The sequence below is a fragment of the Pyxicephalus adspersus genome, chromosome 5 (genome assembly GCF_032062135.1).
Source record: "Pyxicephalus adspersus chromosome 5, UCB_Pads_2.0, whole genome shotgun sequence".
NCBI classification, from domain to species: Eukaryota; Metazoa; Chordata; class Amphibia; order Anura; family Pyxicephalidae; genus Pyxicephalus; species Pyxicephalus adspersus.
Genome location: NC_092862.1, coordinates 35,162,803 through 35,180,178, shown reverse-complemented (window position 1 = coordinate 35,180,178; position 17,376 = coordinate 35,162,803). Strand labels below are relative to the sequence as shown.

The 17,376-nt window shown below is 38.8% G+C and overlaps 1 protein-coding gene across 1 annotated transcript in view; it reads right to left on the bottom strand.

Annotated features, from left to right (window-relative positions):
* TTPA (alpha tocopherol transfer protein) overlaps positions 1-10,541 on the bottom strand; it is a 23,983-nt gene extending 13,442 nt beyond the window's left edge. Inside the window, exon 1 of the mRNA XM_072411126.1 lies at positions 10,224-10,541. Coding sequence (XP_072267227.1) covers positions 10,224-10,541 — 318 coding nt within the window. The remainder of the gene's footprint in view (positions 1-10,223) is intronic.
* Between the last annotated feature and the right edge of the window lie 6,835 nt (positions 10,542-17,376).

Below are 17,376 nucleotides of genomic sequence, written 5' to 3'. Positions count from 1 at the left end.
ACGAACACGACGCTGGATGAGCACAGGGGGACCAGGTAAGTGGGGATGGGAAAAATCTCGGGGTTAACCATCCTAGCCGTTTTTTTTGCCCGCACGAAGGTCGGGCTTAACGGCAAGGAGGTTAATGAGGAACTATAGTTTTACAGATATTATTTACAAGTAGGCAGGATTTTTAATAAAATGTCTGCCTGTTTGCAGTTTTATTTTGTGGGACTAATAATTTGCAATAAACCCTTGACCTGGGTGAAATGTGTTAGGGGATTTTTGAGATGTATTGAAATGGATTTATGACTTCCTATATGTATCTTACCAGCCCGTTCGCAATCTTTTCATCCCAAGCCTGCCAGGACAGAATGAACTCCGGAGTGTTCAGGAGTGACGTCATTTCATCCTGACCACCCAAGATGGCTGAAGATCTGGAAGCCACAAGAAAACCAGCTTTTCTTCAATACATTGCCTGCCTCTTCTGTAATAAAGGACCTGCCTGGTTGCTAATTTTTAAGGTTAAGTTCGGCTTGAATTCTACAAACTGCCTCTATGATTAAAACCATGAGATGAGTGAAACGTGCTAGTGGATTTTTACAGAAGATGTATTGTGATGGTAACTTCCTCTATGTATTCAGTTTTTTAAATAAACTGAATTTTTAGATTTTTTACTGTAGTATGATTGTCACATACTTTGTTCACTACAATACTACGGGAAGATTTGGACATGCACTCCAGCCTGCAACAGACATCTAAAGCTACGTACACACGTCAGATTTTTATCGCCCGATAATCGGCATCGGCCAATTATCGGCCGAAAATCTGTCGTGTGTACAGTCGGTGTCGTCCATCGTCCGGACGACCAACCTGCCGGATCCACGGACGATGGACGACAGCCGATCCTAATGAAAGGGAAGGGGAGAGCGCGCAGCAGGGTGCCGCTCCGTCGCTCTCCCCCTCCCCTCTCCATAGAGCATGAACGGTGCTGTATGTACAGCACCGTTCATGCATCGTGCACTCCCTTGTCGTTGGAAAGGATCGTGAAAGATCCTTTCCAACGACAAAAATTGCAAGTGTGTACGCAGCTTAAGCTGAACTACACAATCTGAAGAGCCATCTATCTAAACATTGGCTCCTTCAGTAAATACGTAAGTAAATATTTATATGGTAGAGTGACCATTCACTTTGTTCAGTAAACACCCTATATTCCCATTGTTAATAATCCCACTGTGACCCTGGGGAAACATCTACACGTCAGTGGTCTGGTTAAGCCAAATTCTCCAGTTTATTTACTGTATTAGTGAAGATCCTAAAAAGTAAGCAAAATAAATCTTTCCAAACTAGTCACTTTTTTCAATATCATATTTCCCATATGTGCATATTACATAGTAAATGACGCAGTAATTACTACATACAATGGGAAAATACATTGGTCATGAAAGTAGGAAATTAAGCAAACAGATATCCTGAATGTGCAATATATGGTTAGTCCAATGTGTGACACTTCCTGCAATAATAATATGAGTTTATAGGTATTGAACTGCATTTTTATTAAACACTACAATAATACGATCAACAAAGGAAATGATAAACTTATGCACACATACAACATAGAGGCATATACCAATTCAGTTTTAGCTTTGTTTACGAGAGGACATTGCAATTTATTTAAACAATGCTTGCAGAACATCTAGGGCAATTAAGGAAACAAAAGTGCCTGCTGGAATGTCTGTGACAAGCTGACAATTAAAACTTACAGGCATGTTCAGTTACTTGTGCCTTTAGGTAAATATCCAATCAATACATTGGGGCCGATATATAAAAATTCTTCAAGACTGAAGAAGATAGACTAGCATGGGTGAACTTGGGTGATCCAAAATTGTGATTTGGTCCAGCATTAAAAACATTTTCCAGATAATAGCAAATTATTTTAGGAAATCTATTCCAGGTTTGCTGCATTAACCAAGTTTTTCAAGGATAGTCTATCTTCTCCAGTCTCATGGAGCTTTGATAAATCAGTCCCATTGTTTATCCAGGACTTCGTCAGGCAGTTGCACCTCACTTACTGTCCATTTGGCTATGATTAAGGAAGTTAAGGAAATGTTCCAACAACATCTCTGTCAACTTTACTATTTTTGTGTCTTACAGATGTTACAGATTTTGTTGCCACCATGGGGGGGGGGAATCTTGTTTAGAAGGGATTTTAATCCTGTAATAATACAGAAAGTTGTAAATGGTCATCCACTTTAACCAGGGGTGGATATTGGGTGTCATACACACACAAAAAAAACCTAACTGTAGTACACAGGTCATAGCTTGTATGTCCTGTCCTTCTCCGCCACCACCACTCTCCTCCATTGCTAGCCAGTCACCATATTTTGACAACCACTGGTAGCTGCTGTATTTATGTCAAATCTGTAGAAGCAGTTGCTGTCTAAAACAGACAGAGATACAAAGTAATATTGTAACTTTTGTATTACCCTTGTTCCATTCATCTATAGATTAAAAAGGAACTTGCATTAAAAAACACTTGATTTCCATCTTCTTGCTGGGGCTCCCCGTTGATGACATAACTTAACAGGTCTTCTGACGGAGCCTCCAAATGTAATTAAACGAGAGCCAATCTCACTCTGTACATGCATGAGAATGTGCCATTGTTCATTTATATTTGTGGAAGACCTTCGAGGACCTCTGCCCGATATCAGGCATCCTGTAACTTTCCCCTTCAGTCTTTATGCCACAACTGAGCTACTGGGCTTCAGTTTGTAAAAGATGACATAGTAAAGCACCAAAAGTGAAAAAAAAGAAAAAAAAAATCCAATATGATCCTACTTAACCCCTATGTTAGCATTTAGATTTACCTAATCAACTCCTTCTTCCACATCTCCTGCAAAATATTAATTCTGAAATGTTTATTTTATTTTTTACCAATATTATTTAAACCGTTTATGGTTTTATTTGCTTTGTTAATTTCTTGTTATTGTAACAAAATAAAATAATAGTAATACAAAGTATGTTTTTTTTTTATTACAGTTTATGGACCAAAAACAAATTACATCGCCTAAGACACTATCGCCAAAATAAAATCTGAAATATAGAAGACGTAAAATGGTGATGGAATAAGATCAATGGGACAGACATCTCAATTATTGTAAATGTAGTGTAAAATAGTTTTCATTTCTACAGTGACTTTAGTTCTTTCCAAAAAACGTTCTTTGAATTACAGTGTAACTACAAGAATTGTGCAACTGATTACAGCTCATGAGATCACTGGGCTACCATGACCCCGAATTCCCTTTGTTTGCTGTACATACACATGTAAAGCTGACATTCTTTTGTCTTTATCTGATCTTTTCTGTGTTCTGGAAAAGGCTTACAACTAAAGAAAAGGTAAAATACTACCACACAACTTGAAGTGGAACTGAACATTAAAAACAATTGAGTGCGGGCAAGTTGTTTATTGCAGAAGGGACAGGCGATGTCTCTTTGGCAATGTTGTAAACTTATCTGCCTGTTTGCAATTTTTTAAGTTCATTATCTCTCCTTGCTTTGGTACCATACCTACTACTCTTCCGGATTCAGGATCTTCAGCCATGTTGACTGACTAGGCTAGAATTATGTAACTCCTGTTAATTCATTCCTCCCCGCTGGCATCATACATTACAGAAAAGACTGCAAATGGCATTGTCTGTCCCTTCTGCAATACACACCCTGCCTGATCACAATATTTCATTTTTACTATATAGTTCTGCTTTGATGCGAAAATAGCTCAGTAAGCCACTAATATAATTCAGCCAAACAATCCCCCCAACACTTCACACTGCATAGCCAGGAAACTGGAACTTCTTTCTCTATTACAAATAAACCTTTCACTAACACAATATATAGGCTGTAACTGCACACCTGTTTTCAAAGATTCCTGCTTGAATGGTTGCTGTTCTGGTTCTCTGCCTGCAATACCTTCTGAATCACTGACCCAAAATGTGTATTCACCGCAGGCATTAAATTAATTGTCACAAAATTATCTGCTTGCTTGTTTTAGGTGTGGAACTGAAACTACTGAAGCCAATGGATCATCTTTACATCCAGGCAATTAGCATACTATACAATGAGTTAAGCAATGGCAACTTCTATAATCTCTTAGTGGTAGAGCAGCTGTACAAGGATATAATACAGCACACTTATCTGTTATTGTGCTCTCTCATTATCTGCATGTGTCAGACACAGCAAAATGCAATAGCATGGTACTTGCTGATAATAGTGGCCCTATATCCAGCTATCTGTCCCTGTGCAAAATGAGAGGAAGGGGAGTGGGTGACATGCTCCTCCATGTCAAAATGTATTGAATATTTTCTTTATTTCCTATGGGAAAACAATCCCATTGCGTATGGATTATTCACAGGTTTGCAATTAAATGCATGTACGCTTGACATTGTACTGCACAATAATCAACTTTGAACTAAAATTCACAGTGACTGTTTTAAGAGAATACAATTATTTAATGTAACATGCAAAAAAAGATGTTAAGGCAGAAAATGGTTGTAAACGTTAAAACAAGAGATTTAGTATATGCAGAAAAAATGTCATCAATGTCAGCATTTATGTTGTCACATGTGTACTTTATGTCCTTGCAGTAAAATGTTCATAAATGTAATCTTCTGCATGGAGCCTGTATGCATTTCTATATCAAACTGGCTTTTTTCCCTAAATCCAGGCAGGTCTAAAACTGACCCAGGTGTGTATTTGTAACACCTTCAGACAGAAAATATTTACAGTAATTTGAAATATAAAACACAAAAGGGGGAATACCAAAAGTTTTGCTAATCAATAATTTAAAAAAAAAGAAACCACACAAATGATCTAATAAAACTGATCATAATAAATCCTTGATGTAACAAATGTATATTCCCCAGCTCTTATACATACCTAGTGCCAGGGGTTTTTTCTGCCCTGGTGGCCCTCCATGTCTCATGCTGATTCCTGGCCAGGTCTAAATTGCACCATTTTTGTTTGGTGGTATGTATACTTTACAATTAAATTTTTATTATTATTTTGGTATGTTTTTTTTATGTATTAAACAATAATTGTTTATTTTTGTACTATTTTGTATCACTGTACTCATTTGCTCTGTACATAACTATTCCCTGATGAAGCGGATTTATTATGTGAAACGTCGGATTGTACAAGATGGCAATCAAGAAAACTCTTTAGCTTAGGCTGTTATGTTATACCGAGTAACCTCTATGTCCAGCCAGAAATTGTGTATTGCAATTTCAAACCATTGGAACATGGTGGCTATTTTTAGCTTGTGCTTTTTTTGTTAATTTTAAAATAAGATATGTTGTTAATAAAAGGTTTTAATATATTCATTGTTTTCTGCATACTGCCTTGAAAGTCCCACTAGAAAACTATTGCAATGTGTATTTTCGAATAGGGATGATGACAGCAAGTCATTACCTGGTCAGATTTGACAAATAACACTTGTTCATTTGTAAATGTATAGTCCCCACTATCTTTGCATTAATGAAAGCCTGGAAACATGGCTACCAAATACAAAATGTAATTTGCTTGAAACAATGTTTTGTATGTACAAAGTTAAAACAGAAAGTGAAGCATATATGACAGTTTCCATGTGTGGCTGGACAGCTGAGCTGATGCAGTGATTTGCTACCACTTCCTCAATTGACAGCTCCGCATCTGCTGTATGATGCAACTGTTCAGATTTGATTCTGCTATATATGTTGCAAACAGATGAGAACAAAAAAATCATAGAAATTATTTATTTTAATTAATAGCAACCCTTTACCTAAGCAAATTTTATGGATCCTGACCACATGAATATTATGATGAGCAATCATAGTAATCACAATGTAAGCACTGCATTAACTGCTGTGTGTTCTCTTTGTGTTTGGAGTCACATATCACAAGATGGTCATATGAGAATTCATCTCATGTGGGTACATGTTCAAAAAGAAAATAAAAGTAGTTCAGTATTTAATGTGTGTCTTTTTCTTTTTAAAGCTAATGTACTGCTTGTTAAAAAATGTACTGTTAATACCCAAATATAAGATAACCTGAATAAAAACCAAGGTACTTATTTTTACTTGAGTATACAGGTAACCTACTTTCACGTGAATATAAAAATTAGGGTACAAAATGTGTCTATCACTGCTAACGTTAAAAACTAAAATTTTTATTAAAAAAAAAAAAAAAAAAGATATGTAAAGTCCAATGGGCTATGCTTGTTTATTATTGTTCCCTTTTTACAGGTTATAGTATCTTGCACTTGTAATGTGTGCCTATATGACCCTTTATGGATGGCTGTTGGCCACAGTAGATAGCAGTGTGTAAAGTGAGTTATAAACCCAATACTAATAATCAGTGTGTGGCAAGAATTTGTTACACACTTTATATGAGGATATAGCACCATCCACTTGTTTGACCGGAATATAAACAAATCATTTTTTTTCTAATGGTATTTTGAAGGGGGGGGGGGGGGGGAATAACTGTTTATACTTGAGTATATGCTTGGATATCTGCAGCATGGCAGCAGGTTCAATTTAGGTCCAGTTCTAGAGAATTTCAAAATGATTACCCAAAAGTCACTCCTGTCACTCCTAAACATGGTTTATCATGTGTGCATTTCCAATATATTTTCCAGTAGGCTGGAAAACCTGATAAACCCTGAAAGTAGGATTTGACCTTGTCTCAAAAGTCCCTGAAAGTAGGATTTGACCTTGTCTCAAAAATTATTAAAGTCTTAATCATTTATTTGCAGGTATTATAATTGCAAATACTACTGCACAAAGATATTTATAAATTTAGTGGAAATTATCAATTCATACTTATAGTTTTAAATCTTGTAAAACTGTGTCGTGATTGAGAGCATTTTATGTTTGCCTGATTTTCTGATTTTACCTGAAACCCCTAATGAACATGCAAAGGAAATATGGTGTGCTGGGTGTTAGCAGTGTGGATTGTACGCTGAATAAAGTAAATACTTTTCCCCTACTCTGTATTACACTGAAACAAAGAGCACAAAGTTTCATCATTACACCATCCAAATTTCTCTGATTCTGAATCAAAACAAAAGCAGGAATGTCAATGCCACATGATATTACAATTATCTTTCCTAATAGATCAGCATGTACTAATATTGTAAAAGCAGAGGGAAGTGATGCAAGCAAATGTACATATTTTTACTGGAACTAAACAGCAAACAAAATATGTTGACTTCATTTTTATTCTCCAATTTAAAGTGTTGTAAAAATACAAAAGATATGCTATAATTGCTTTCACAGCCAATAGCAGCCTTTCCTAAACTTTTTTAACATAAGGGAACCCTTGAGATAACTTTCAGATCTTAGGGAATCACTTTTTTAATTACATATGCACAAGTCATAGTATATTAGTTTGGTGATCAGTAGGAATAATGTATTTTACATTGCTGGGCAGGGAGAAGAATATCACTTTTACAGATTGATAAAAAGATCATTGGTGTCAGTTAAACGGACCTGAGAGACACAAACTGGTCATGGCTCAAGGAACACCTAACAATCTCTGGAGGAACCCTGATTGAGAAACCCTGGCCTATAGTGTGCTTGTTAAATACACACAGGTGTGTTAAGCATTTCACAAAGTGTAATTCTTTATCAATGTGTAATGTAATACAGTGTATTTCATGTGAAAAATGTCTTAATTTATTGTTTGTGACCACCATTACAATAAAGTGTAAAAGTTCTCAAAATAAAAAGAAAAAGACATTTCTACTAGGCCACTACACAGCTAACACTCAATAAGTGACTGGTTAGTAAAAGGTGAATCTATAGTGACTTTGTATATACAAAGATTGGATGCAGGGAAAGTCTTACTGGCAGGGACATTTTAGGCAGAACTGTAAATAAAGTTATTTTTTTCTTTTGCAGTTGGTCCCCCTACCAACTGCAGTTATTGGGGTGCCATTAACAAAGAATGGCAACCAATGGCACCAATGCCTGTGCTACGAGTTGTTGCATGTTGCATGAATGCAATTGTTTAAGCAAAGCCTAAGGAAAAAAACTCATGGAGACGCTTGATCCCAAGGCAGAGTCTTACACCTTAACACTCCTGGGTGCTTTGGAATCAGGGGTGTAGTGGGGCGGGCACGCCGTGCCCTTACTTTTTCGGGAATGCCCCCAGACCCCTGTATAGGTTCTCCCTGCGCGCCCGCCAAGGATAGCCTTTACTATGAATGTGCCCCCTCTTCTTTTTTTTACAACCACACCCCTACTAGGAATACTATGTTTCTATGGTTCCATAGACTTTGGGACACATGGACACAAGAGATGACCTTGGGACACAGGAGGTGGCAGATAGACTTAAGCTACGTACACACTTCCAATTATTATCGTTGGAAAACGAACGACGAACGATCCTGCACGATATCTACGAACGATCGTATAGCACCGATCCTGCACATAGAGATAACGACACGATCGTTCGTAGATATTGTACACACAATAGATACGATCGTTTGAGCGATAGAGGAACTATGTGCACGACAGGAAGTGAACGAACGTTCGTTCATTACGCATGCTCAGACCATGGACGATCAACGAACGATCGTACACACGAACGATGGTCAACGATCGTCGTCCAATCCGATCCGCCGGTCCGGTCGTTCGTTTCCAACGACTTTCCTCGTTCGTCGGCGTCGTTGGTTACTTTTTTTACGAACGATTTTTGCCCAATCGATCGTTCGTTCGTTCGTCGTTCGTTTTGAACGATAAAAATTGGAAGTGTGTACGCACCTTAAGAGCGAACATCTGGAGACCAGACAACCAAATGTACCATGCTAAATATTCTTCAGTCCCAAAAGAAATCAAATTGTAGACTTGCCACATACTTTTGTAAGGAAGTTTCTAAACACAGAACTAAATTTTCATTGGTGTGAAGGACCTTTTGCCACAATTGTGATCATGGCACACACTTACCTTTTTGTAAGCACCTTACAATGATGACAGGTCCAGGAACCTGCCATCAATGCATCCTTTGAACTTTTGGATCCACAATGATCCTCTTTGGCCACTGAACGGGCATTGCTGATGTAACTCCTGCGTATGCACCACATCTACCAGTTGGTGAATTTAGCTTTTAGTTTGGCTTCAAAGCAGTACAGTGTTCCCCCCAGACCCTTTTAGCCGGGTGCGCCACCCGGCACTTTTTAGTAGCCACCCGGCTGTTTTTGGTAGGTTTCGATGAGTGGGGTCACAATACAGAGGCTGCCACCCACCTATAATTTCTTTTCCACCCAGCTTAAAGAAATTTCTGGGTTGAGCACTGCAGTATTATCATGACATTTTACCATTATATAAAAGGGCTGCTATCTCTTATTATGGACTTAATGGGAAACCCAGAGCCTCCCAATGCAGCACTTTTTTTGGGGAGATTTAAGGAAGAAATGTCAACAGATCTTGTACCTGAACAGTACAGGATTGGGTGAGATAAGAAGAACCCAGAAGAAGATGGATGAAGATGACAGCGCACACTGGTTTCTGTGCACGGGACAAAAGGAGAAATCTGGGACAGCGCAGGACCAAATGGAATTGAATTGTGGAGGGTTCGAGGAATTTTTTTTTTTAATGTTCTACCTTTAAAATTGTTTTTAAAGCTATGTAATCATTATGACCCATCTAGCAAATACTAACACTTTGACACCAGGTACAAGACAGAGCGTCCCCATGTCCTCGACTTTCTGCCACTTTATGATAACACTCATCTGATTGCCAGCAAACTTTCTACCAGAGTTTACTAAGGTCAGCAGACTGCAATGTCACATTACCAGCAATAGAGAATACGAGACCCCCTGACCCTGGCCCTGATTTATTAAAGCTCTCCAAGGCTGGGGAGCATACACTTTCAACAGTGAAGCTGGGTGATTCAGCAAACCTGGAATGGATTTGTTCAAAGTAATTTGCAAGCAAAAATTTTGAATCTTGGACCCGATCCATTTCAGGTTTGCTGGATTACCCAGTTTAACTGATGAAAGTATATCCTCTCCAGCCATGGAGAGCTTTAAAAATCAGACCCTTGCCTGCACATTGCAGTTATCTACAGCAATCCCTATATATTGCTGGCTATACATAGACCATATCCAAACACTGCTGATGACTGCAGACAGGAAGCATGCATGGAGTGAGCCCTGTGCTGGGATCCCTGGACACTGAGCACTGCATGCCATACATTGCACATCTACTTACCTTGTAGGCTAGTTCTATGCAGAAATCCCTGGCTCGCAGGAATCTGAGCAGGAATTCATCTGACAGTCCAAAGGGCCAGTAACTGCTGTCAGCCTCTGCCTTCTGTCTGATGATCGCGATGGCTTGTGCTACCACTGGAGAATCCTGGGGTAATTCGTTCAGTTTGGGGTTTCCATTTATAAAGTCAGCCTGATCTTCCGACATGTTCCAGCAAATGAATGCAAACTTCGCTGCAGAAGATCTTCCGCCTGCTGGCCGGATTGTGTAACTGCAGGGACACCTCCTCCTTTTACAAACTCCAGTGCTGTGTGTGATCATATGGGAGAGCTGGGATCACATTCACCTATGGGTGGTGACATGAAGGTACTCTCCTCTATGGGTGGTGACATGATAATACTTCACTACTGCTGGTATTTCAGACTGGCCTCCAGACAATCACTAAATACACAGCTGATGTACAAATAAATGATTCATTTTATTTGCTGAAGGATTTGCAACTTTTATAAAATATAACTTTCTGAGATGAGAAACAGGGACACTTCTTAGCACTTTATTAAGGGACATCTTGCAAAAACACCCCAAAGTACATACCTCATACCTGCTACCTAGACTCTAAGAACCTGATATCAAGACATCGCTGCGTAATGTTTGCGCTATATAAATCCTGTTTATTAATAATAATATTAATAATAATAATAATACATATTAGTGATGTGTACAAGACATGTGTTGCAAATATTTTTCATTGCAATGACAGCCGATTTGCCGATTATCAGCAGCGTATTGCTGGATACGTGCAAGTTTCAGCGTAAAATGACGTCACCAGCTGCTTCCTATTTGCCATAATGACTCCAATCAACCCGTCTTACCCCAGCACCTTCATTCCTTCCACCTTCTCACTGCTACCCCAGATCCCTTCTTTCTCCTCTTTTGTCTCTCTAAAACAGAGGTAGGCAAACTTTTGTGGCCACTAGGCCATTTCAGGGGTGGGTAGGAGCACACTAGGACGGACTCTCTCTCGAGTCCTGCCCCCACCAGGAACAACCCCTGAAGGGAAATCCCTCTTCTCTATATGCATTGCGGAAGAGATGGATATCCCTTCAGGGGGCGTTCCCCATTTACCCCGGTGGTGGAAGTGTACTACTGGCCTAACCGGTAGTTTGTTTTGGCCATGGGGCGTTAGGCTAGAACAAACTACTGGCTAGGCCGTATCTGGCCTAATGACTGGAGTTTGTTGACACCTGTTCTAAAACAAGTCTAAAATGTATTATTTAAAATGAAACTAACATTTGTGATCATGCAGGGCATTATTTTAGAAAAGGACACACGATGTTCTGCATGGGAGTTACATCATCCCGGCCTGGCCAAAGATAGCCAAAGACTGCAGGGAGTAAGTGAACAAGGAAGAAGATGGCGGTGCCCTGCAATGGGACGCAGGCCAGTGATTATGATATTAGTTTAACTTTTAACTGGTAAATAAAGTTTTTTTCACTAAATTTTTCATCAACGACTAAATCAGCCTTCCTCAACTTATTTCTTTTGAGGAACTGTTGCTAAAACAATAGAAAGTCTAGAAATGTATATGCTGTGCCTACTTGCTGTTTATGGCGGCAGCTATGAGTGATGAAATGAATAAAATTTCAGTTGATGAAAGTTTCATATTTCTGTTGGAATCACATGTGTGACCCTACCTGCAAGCGCTCTACTGACTTTAGCTTCCAGATATCTCGCAAAACTATCTGTTTGTTTGGGTTACCAGCAAAATGTTCTTTTTACTCAGAACTTCAAGGTAACAGTGGACTATGATCTGTATCATATTTACAATATGTCATTTGTTAACCAATGCCAGCAGAGTATGTACCAAATGTGTGGGATTTCTGTTTAGCATACATATCTTGTTGTCTTTTCTGACCAAATTTTAGGTAAAACAGAAATGATTTGGAAAAGGGAGAGAACTGTGAGTCTGTTTGCAGTAATATAATCTGACTTTACTTTTTTTTAGGATTCTGGAAACAGAAGGGAGGAAGCTTCAGCTGATGCTATCATAACAGAGAATTATCATATCGCTGAATATATTTTTAGTGTTGATCTAATCTCTTTAGAGACCAAATATAAATAATAGGACAGACCTGTTTTGTTTGTGCTATTTTGCATAAAAGGAATGTATAAAGAATTGGATTGCAAAGATCTGATGCAAGCTGAAATCACAGATCAGTTAAGCAAGATTATATTTAGTTTGGTGTTGAAACTTTTTTTCTGTGCTTTTTACAGTGGAGTATTATATTGTTACAACACAAAGTCATTGCATTATTTACCAGGGAGTGACAAGTTAGACATGTCACCCGATAAGAAAATAGGTACTTTTGACTTTTCAGATTTATTATACAAAGCAGTTTTCAGGCTCCGCTATTGTTTTCTTTATGCCACACCTTATACAGCTCTTTATTTTGTTCCTACCAGACCTCATATAGTTCATATCTCTTAAAGTTCCTTTTATAACATGAATAACATGCTTTATTGAACCTGCTTTGTAGATACTTTTATTTTACCACTGCTAGTGGAAATATGAAAATTTCATCAACTGAAATTTTCCTCATTTCATCACTCATAGCTGCCGCCATACACAGCAAGTAGGCACAGCATATACATTTCTAGACTTTCTATTGTTTTAGCAACAGTTCCTCAAAAGAAATAAGTTGAGGAAGGATGATTTAGTCGTTGATGAAAAATTTAGTGAAAAAAACTTTATTTACCAGTTAAAAGTTAAACTAATATCATAATCACTGGCCTGCGTCCCATTGCAGGGCATCTTCTTCCTTGTTCACTTACTCCCTGCAGTCTTTGGCTATCTTTGGCCAGGCCGGGATGATGTAACTCCCATGCAGAACATCGTGTGTCCTTTTCTACAATAATGCCCTGCATGATCACAAATGTTAGTTTCATTTTAAATAATACATTTTAGACTTGTTTTAGAGCAGGTGTCAACAAACTCCAGTCATTAGGCCAGATACGGCCTAGCCAGTAGTTAGTTAGTGCTATTATAACACTTTCAGCGTTATTTTAGTGTTATGATACAATTTACCACATAAAATTTAATTATTATTATTAATAAACAGGATATATGTAGCACCGACATATTATGCAGTGCTGTACATTAAATAGGGGTTTCAGTAGACAGATACAGACAGTGACACAGAAGGAGGAGGGGACCCTGCCCCGAAGAGCTCACAATCTAAATCACAAAGATTGCTGCACAGGTTCTTACTCCCTGCATCCACTCTATGGATATTCAAGTGTTTATATATTCTTCTCATAAGTAAAATGCCCTTACTCAAGCTTCTTCTACTATGAAATATTTTATTTGCAAAAATAACAATAAAGACAACAAAATTGTTCTTCGGTCAGATTGTAAGGGAGTGCTGCGTTAGGACTCATCCGTTAATATGCCTTATGCATACGTTAATGTGCAACCAGGCAGCCTATTTACTATGAATTGGCTACTAAGGGAACCCATTGTACCCATTCTATCACAGTGGCCACCAAAATATCCTAGTCTAAGTCTAGATGTGGCAATGACAACACTATCCCCATATCCTAGTATTTCGCCACTAGTTGGGCTTACTTGGGAATTGTGTAAATGGATTGTACAATACATCATGGAAGGAGGTTACATGCTCCCCCATACACAAAACATCTGTTTTTGTGTCATCTGGGAAGAAATGTGAGTGGGGATTGATGAAAAGGTGACGAGACTGCTTTACATATACACTTTCATCCTAAATGGGCCAAAGGATATTCTTCTTAAAGCATACCGAAACAGAAATAAAAACAGAAAACCACCAGGAGTCAGCAAACTGACTAAAGAGGTGTGCAACGTCCGTTTTTGGAAAAGATAAAGCCCTGGCTCCCAGAAGCTTTTTTGTTTTAGCTTTACATTACAGAACACATGCACTGTTCAGAGTGGAGTTTGGATCTACAGGCACAATGTAAATGCACATTTGCTTGAGCAGGAGTTATGTCATCAGTGGCCATTCAATGTCCAAAGATGATCTCCAGAAACTCAGAAGTCCACCATGGATTCAGCAGCAAAGATGGCGGCTCCCTAGGATGTGATGATTGGCAGGAACTCAATCTTGTCATTGATTTAGGGTGGCTGCACACAAGTATGTTAATGCCATATGGCAGAAGTTCACCCTCCAATGAGCACAGTTCTGCTTAAAAATAACTTATCCAGTCTGTGTTTTCTTAAAGGCCTGGGAAAGAATGAGGAAGAGTGGGGAGTCCATAGGGCTAAATTACATTACATTTTGGATATGCACAATTACAATGTGTACAGCAAACAATATTTGTCTATGATCCCAAGAAAGTTTAGAAAGATACTGGCTTCATACATCTGAGTACTCATTTGTGATAATGTTTATTGGCAGGATGAAGTACAGGGGAAGCCCTCCTTGCAGTACAATTTGTAAAGCATTCAGTGAACCTTTAGCATGTACAAAATGTAAAATATAAAATAGAGGTTACAGGTTGGCCTGTAAATATGAAGCATGAGCCCTGGGCAACCCAAAGCCGAATATTGTCTTTGGCTTCCAACTTTACTTATAGGTGTTTGCTCAGTGTGATGGTGCCAGAGCTAGAAGCAGTCATTTGCAAATCTGGAGGTTTCTACCGTTTCTATCTGGAGGTTTTTGTCGATCATAGCATTTACACACTACAGGTTTACTTCAGTTAAATCCCAGCTTGTTGCAATGCTTGCAACACTATTCAGAGACCTTTCATGTGTTACTTCTAGTAAATTTCTGCATACATACTTGTTTTTCTGTTTAATAATGTGTTCTGCAAAAAAAAAAAAAAAAAAAAACGTTTTTTGTATAATTTGTAATTGTTTTATGTACTCTGTGCAATCATACCTATATATTTTATTTACAGTTCGTTTTTTTTCTTTTTGGGTTGTTTTTACTTTGCAGAGCTACATAATGGTTGTTCTTTTTTGTCAGCTGCACTCCCTGTCCCAGCACAGCACTCCCTCCAGTGGCCAATCTGCAAATCTTTGTTTTCAACACAAGAACAAAAATTATCTTAAAGTGTAACTAAACCTAAAAAATAATAATAGAAAAAGTTTAAATAAAGAACTGCAAAACCTTGTCTTTTTACAGTTTTTATTTGTTTGGATTAATTCCTGCCTTAAATAAAAACTTGTGACCAGACAGGTTGTTTAGTAAAGAAGGGAAAGAGCCAGAGGCCCTTCTGCAATCAAATAACTTTTCCTGCCTGATCCCAATTTTTGTTAAATACACAGAGCTATCCCCATTGTGTCCTGAGTGCAGCCATCTTTTTTTCTTCTCTTCCATGTTTCGATCTTTGTCCATCTTAATTGACTGGGCACACAGGAGATCATTCAGTCCCGGCAGATGCGAAGGCAGATTTCTTAAGGCAATGAACCCCACATTATATCCCAAGAGGACCCCATCTTTGGACAGTTAATAGGAAGTGTCCATGTCATGTAAACAGTGAACACCCAAAAAAGGGCACATCCTGCTATATGGGGGTAGTTATATAAATATCAGCTTTAGGAACTAACATTGTTAATATCAGTGCACTGTGATGATAATTTGTGCTTTACCAGAACAAAAATTTTCCATGTTGTTTCATTGCTATTCACTATAGATAGCACCCTAAAAATCACATGGGCACTGCCGCACCTGGTGCCTGTACACTGCACGTGGAGTTTGCAGGTTCTCCCTCTGTTTGTGTGGGTTTCCTCGCGGTACTTCGGTTTCCTCCCACATTCCAAAAACATGCAATTAGGTTAATTGGGTTTCCCCTAAAATTGACCTTAGACTGTATTAATGACACATGACTATGGTAGGGACATTAGATTGTGAGCTCCTTTGAGAGACAGCTAGTGATATGACTATGGACTTTGTACAGAGCTGTGTAATATGTTGGTGCTATATAAATACTGTGTAATAATATTAAAATATTAATAGCATTGTGGTATGAATGGGCCTTGTTTAGCGTTCTCACTGCACTTCCTGCACCAGAGCGCCATTTGTTCAACGTCACTGCAATGCAGCCTGCGAATTGTATTATAAGAAATAGTGCATGTGCCTTTATCTTTAGTGCATTCCATAAACATGCTTTCCACTTTTAGATTTGTATGATCAGGCCAGTCATTAATACAAAAAGGCTCAGGTGATGTCTCTTCTGCAATAATGCGACTTACCTGCCTGATCACATGGGTTTATGGCTAAAAAACTGAGCGTATGCGTAGCGTCAGCTTGAGTTACCATGGAAACCTGGCTTCCCTTACATGTGCCACCTAGAAGAAGAATAGAAGGAAGATGGCAGTGCCTATTGCTGGAACGAGGACAGGTGAGTTGGCCGGATTTAGTTCCTGAATTTGGTAAAGCAGCTTACAGGGACTGTAGATTTGTTCTTAAGTTGAATTTGTATGTAAGTCAGAACAGGTACATTGTTTTAATAAATCCATTTAGGACAGATGTTTGTCTCAACATATTATTAGGCAGCGTGGTGTCAGTTACTGTATAAAATCCTCACTGAGTTAAGCTGCGTACGTACACACTTCCAATTTTTATCGTTGGTAAACGAACGACGAACGATCCTGCACGATATCTGCGAACGATCGTATGGCACCGATCCTGTACATACAGATAACGACACGATCGTTCGCAGATATTGTACACACGATAGATGCGATCGTTTGAACGATACAGGAAGTGACGTGCACCACAGGAAGTGAGCGAACGTTCGTTCACCGCGCATGCTCAGACCATGGACGATCACTGAACGACCGTACACACGATAGATGGTCAACGATCGTCGTCCAATCTGATCCGCCGGTCCGGTCGTTCATTTCCAACGACTATCCTCGTTCGTCGGCGTCGTTGGATACTTTTTTTACAAACGATTTTTGGCCAATCGGTCGTTCGTCGTTCATTTCCAACGATAAAAATTCGAAGTGTGTACGCAGCTTTAATCACAAACTTTATGGAGCCTAGACATTCATTAACTTCTGGAGCAAGCTGCTTTCATATGCAAAAAGAAACAACTGCAGAGTTTGTTTTGGTCATTAAAGAGTTACAACCAAAAGATTTCTTCTTAGTCATGCGAAGCGCCCCTGGCCCCCATC